The following is a 5000-nucleotide window of genomic DNA, read 5'->3' on the forward strand; positions in this document are numbered from 1 at the left end:
ACACTTGATCGAACAAAAAATGTTGGACGAACATCATCCAACATGGGTGGCCAAACAGTCGAACAATGTTGGATCGAGCAAAGTTGGAGCGTTGAATCCAACTTTGTTGGCCAGGGCTTAACGTTTGGTCATGTTATATGTATGTTAAAGTTCATTATGTCTGAATGCATTTCTATATATATGAAGTTCACATGTATGTGTATGTCAAAATAAAATTATAAAAATAAAAATAAAAAAGTCCCCTCGCGTTTTCTTTCGATTTTTGCGAATTTTGTGAATGTTTGAGTAAATGTTTGAGTGAGTGTAAAAAGTGCGCAGTGTTAAATTGCATAGGCGCCTATGGCCCTGTAGAAACTCCAGCATTTCTTTGCAAACGTTATGGGTCCGTACTGCTTTTTTGACGGGTCCGGACCCAAATTTTTCTGTTGTGTAAATGCGCCTGCAGTTACCATCATTCCTGAAGGACCTGGGACAGACACGGCCATTAGTTTCTTTTCCAGACTTCTCTCTGTACAGTTGATCGAGGAAAGATATAAAGTACGTATATGAAATGATGTTTTAATTCGCTGTTTTGGTCACTTTGTTAAGGAGAATAGTTATCACAGGAAATTCTGAATATTACTAAGATTCATCCAGCTTTTCGCACTAATTTTGGAATCGATGATATGGACTTTTTGCAGTCGCAGTCCTCGCACCCTCATCAGCAACTTGGGAAGGCTGGGGAGAGTTAGAACTGCAGCAAGAAGAAGCCCAAAAAAGAGAACAATGGATCAGCTTGAGATCTCCGACATGCGAGTGGAGCCGTGCGTCAACTCACGCTTCGTTCTGCCCTCAAGAGTTGTCTTTAAGCAGGTGAGGTTTTCAAGCTTGTCAGAACCATTCAGGAAAGTCCTGAATGAAAGAGGGTGGGGGAGGTAGGGTAGTTTCAAGGTTTTCTTTGGGGAGGTGGTGTCACAGTAAAACGTCGGTGTGCGGAACTAGTTAGCTCCACGATGGCTCAGGCTGGATGTACGCCGTGTAGCAAAGCCTTGTATTGTGGTGGAGACTTGTGTGGAAATGGCTTTTCAACAGCTATGGAGCACGGTATCTTAAGAGAACTGCAGTCTGGAAAAGAATCGATTCGTAAGCTGGAATCGAAGTTCAAGATGGTCATGACAGATTTATTCGAAGATGAACTGTTGTCGATTTTCCAACTACAAGATCCTTATTCCATTTTTTCTGACAAGCTTAAATCACAAATGGTTGGAAGTGTAAGCGAAGGCTTTGGGTTGCCCGAGTACTTAGAATTAGACAACGATGGTTCTTCGACCGTTTGGAGGGATGAAGCTGATTTTAATCTTGTTTGGGGTTCCTTGAAGCTTGGCGAATCCAGCGCAACTTGCGAGCTTGACGGCGTAGTGCAATTCAGTTCTCAATTTCCAGGCTATGCAAGTGTCAAGTTAGTAAAGGAGGAAGCAATAACGCGGTTGGTAGACCTCTCAAATATTGCTATTAGCAGCGATGGTAGCCAAGTCGAAATCTTCCTTCATCCTTCAGCTGTAACGGACGAGTTTTACATGTCTCTGCGGCTCCGAAGTGTTTTGAGCACCCTTATTACAAACAGCGTCTTTCTGGATGACCGTAATTTTGAAAAAGGAATTGATAGTTTGGGCAATGATAATGAACATGCGGAAAGCAAAGAAAACCAAGAAATGAGTGAGTGCTGTAATGACACCAAAAGGAAGGAGAGTTTTGTTTCAGGTGATTTTATGGAGGATCGCACTGATGATGTGTCCTGGCGGCCAAAAGTCATATTTCTAGTAGATCAAGGTGGACCAGCAGTAAATGTAACTCTGCTGCTTCAGGAAGGGGGAGGCATTACATTTGATATGGCATTGTGCCTGGCAGTGCCAGGTTGGCCAAGCGTGGCCAATGACTGGATTACAAGGCAGCGCCCTGGGTGCTGGCCGGACTGGAAACTGGTGTCTTCAGTTGTTAAGGAAGGATGTGGGCTTGTGCCAGTAAGCCCACTTGAAAGCCAAACTGGTCTTGAATGGCGCATCTCATTCAGTTTGTGTGAAAGAAAGCTTGCACAGTCCTTAAGTGATTGTCAGAAAGGGTGCTATCTGACTGTGAAAGCCATTTGGAGACACTACCTAAAACATCCAAGTAAATGTGGACTACAGTCTTATCACCTCAAAACAGCAACATTCTGGGTTTGTGAAGAAACACATCCAAGTGACTGGACTAGAGAGAAATCCACTCTGGGAGTGCTAAGAATCCTGCAGAAACTTTACTGTTTCCTTGTGAACATGACTTGTCCCCACTTCTTTATCCCTGAGCACAACCTTTTTGAGCACATTGAAAAAGGGGTACTTTTAACAACTCTGCAAAGGGTAAGCATTGCCATCATATCAAGACAGCAAATCTGGTACAACAATCCAGCACTGTTGAGCACATTACCACCAGTACACTCAAGGATGCATTTTAATAAACTTGAAGATGTGTCCTTCCGTAAAGCTGTAGAGAATGTGTATTCTTATTATTTTGATCTGGCTGGGCATCAATATTCCAACTGGCCAACAAATGATTTGGAAGAAATGATGGCATACAATGTAAGGGAAGCATTGGAAAATTGCTTTACATCACAAGTATCAAGCCATGTCATTGGACTCTTCTTTGTTGCATTTGAGTCAGCTCTTCATCAAAAATACTCCATCACTTCCTCTGATATGAGAAGGTACATTAGTGCAAGAATGACCCCCCGCATGATTGCAACAAGGAAGCCCATTCCATGGGATCCGTTCATCAAACTCTGTGCTTGGTTAGATATGTTTAAATTTGGTTTCAAGTTATTTGTTCACTTTGTTAACCAAGAGGAACTGAAGCCTGTGCTAGAGCAGAATAACTCTGAGGAGTCAGACACAAGTGAACAGGAAGTGGAGGATGAGAGTGATGGTGAAGATGATGTTGCTGATTACATGATTCAGAGTTTATCTCAGACATTCAAGGGAAATGGTGAATTAGACGTCATGATGGATATGGATGATGGCTAGAAAGAAGAGGTTGAAACGTAAAACACAAACTTGAGACAATTAATTATTTTCTACTTTCATCCAGTTTTTTGCTTGCGGTGTAGTTGACCATATATTTTTGTACTTCGCAAGCTTCAGCATGAATTATCAAGCAACTGACATCTGGCCAATCATATTTACCCAATGCCCTTTGGCTACTTTAACTACTTAACTGGAAGGCATTTATCAACTATTTAATACTGTCAGTATCCTCTTCACTGGCCAGGTTACCTGGGTACCTGATTCATTCTTCTTCAGAATTTTGAAATTTTCAGACATGCACTTATATGAAGCCTTTTTGAAATAATTGCCAGTTTGTGAATTAATTATGAGTCTCCATTTGATAGAAGAGCAAACCCAGCAGTTGCACTGCATTGTATTCATGGGACATTCATATCCTGAAGTTTTTAAAAGTTGTCTGGTTGACAAGTTGTTTTGAACTTTCAATGTAAAAAATTCTCTCCTATAAGGTGCTGTACTTCTCATCATTTGGCAAGTATTGTGTGAAAACTACCCTGGGTGAAAGACAGCTATTGCCTTGCTTACTATCAAGGTTTATTTTCCTGTTTTACTTTGTGACAGAATGGCCAGGAAAGAAAATGGGACTACTTAAAGGTTCATGATAGGTAGGTGGGTAGTATTATGAAGCAAAGCACCTTTAATATTTTCAGCTATTCTTGATGGTTTTGTTACCCATTCATTTCCTCTTAACGTTGAGGTTAATAAGAGAACTACTTTTCATGATATTCTCTGTCTGATGGGTTTAGGTGAAGAAGAAAGGGGTGCATAGCTTGCCATTTTACAAGTCGTTTAAGGTTCCTATCTACCAAGATACATATAAAAAGAAAAAGAAAACAAAATTAATACAACTTATAACTTATATTTCTTTTTCTTTTTATATGTATCTTGGTATTCAAGTGTAATGTAATCTTCTGTTATGTATTCAATAAAAAATAATAATAAAAAATAATAACATAAAAAAGAAGAATAATAAAAATTAAGGTTTCTGTCTGCATACCTTGTTCACCCACAGGGGTGGTTTTTTACAATAATTATTGTTTACCTTTGAAACCTGAGTTTGGTGAAACGATATGGAAAAAGAACTTAATACCAAGCTTCCTACTGTAATTAGTTTGTCATACCATTTGTCTCTTGCAGTGTGTGTGCTCTATTAGTTAACACAACAAGGAAAGCTTTCATCCTTGTGAAGCAGTTTAGACCAGGTAAGTGAAGAATAGCACTAGTCTGTATGTATATCAATCTTATCACAGACAGAATTCCCATCTGTTCCTAATACCCACACAAGTACAATCTAAACAAGAAATATTGAAACTCTTAACTCCCATCACTTCATGTATGCACACTTGTACCAGTAGTGGTTTGATCAGAGTCAAATTAGGTAGCCTGCGTTGCATTTGTTTTCTTTCTGAGAGTGCAATGTGTGTGAAAAGTCAAGTTTTGCAATTGAGTGAAAAAAAAAAAAAACTTCTATCCCTGTCTCCTACCTTTTGAGTTCTGTCACTCAACTGGACCTTTCGCACTCTCAGAAAGGAAGAAAACGACATCGCACTATGCAGGCTATAAATTAGGGGTCATGCAACATCTGAGACGCGGTGGCCTCGTGGTTAGTGTGCTCGACTCCGGATCGAGTGGTCCGGGTTCGGGTCCGGGTCCGGGTCCTGGCCGGGGACATTGTGTTGTGTTCTTGGGCAAGACACTTTACTCCCACAGTACCTCTCTCCACCCAGGTGTATACCGGTAAATGGGCACCGGCGAAATGCTGGGGGTAACCCTGCCATGGACTGGCATCCCATCCAGGAGGGAGTAAGAAAAATACTCCTAGTCGCTTCATGCCACAGAAACCGGAATAAGCTGCGGCTCTGATGAGCCACTTGGCTCGAAAACAAACTAAAGTTACAAAGTCTGCCTAATAAACCAAATCAGTAT

The 5000-nt window shown here is 40.8% G+C and overlaps 2 protein-coding genes across 2 annotated transcripts in view; both read left to right on the forward strand.

Moving 5' to 3' along the window:
• The first annotated feature begins 540 nt into the window (after positions 1–540).
• LOC137971008 (uridine diphosphate glucose pyrophosphatase NUDT14-like) overlaps positions 541–5000 on the forward strand; it is a 7451-nt gene continuing 2991 nt past the window's right edge. Inside the window, exons 1-3 of the mRNA XM_068817701.1 lie at positions 541–852; positions 3636–3679; positions 4212–4276. Coding sequence (XP_068673802.1) covers positions 661–852; positions 3636–3679; positions 4212–4276 — 301 coding nt within the window. The 5' untranslated portion in view covers positions 541–660. The remainder of the gene's footprint in view (positions 853–3635; positions 3680–4211; positions 4277–5000) is intronic.
• Positions 915–3629, forward strand: LOC137971007 (uncharacterized). The gene has a single exon (XM_068817700.1). The coding sequence runs from the start codon at positions 993–995 to the stop codon at positions 3033–3035; it is 2043 nt and encodes a 680-aa protein (XP_068673801.1). The 5' UTR covers positions 915–992; the 3' UTR covers positions 3036–3629.

Source organism: Montipora foliosa, chromosome 9, assembly GCF_036669935.1.
Source record: "Montipora foliosa isolate CH-2021 chromosome 9, ASM3666993v2, whole genome shotgun sequence".
In the NCBI taxonomy this organism is placed as follows: Eukaryota; Metazoa; Cnidaria; class Anthozoa; order Scleractinia; family Acroporidae; genus Montipora; species Montipora foliosa.

Coding starts and splice junctions, on each gene's coding strand:
- LOC137971007 (XM_068817700.1), top strand. CDS start 993: ATGGCTCAGGCTGGATGTACGCCGTGTAGCAAAGCCTTGTATTGTGGT.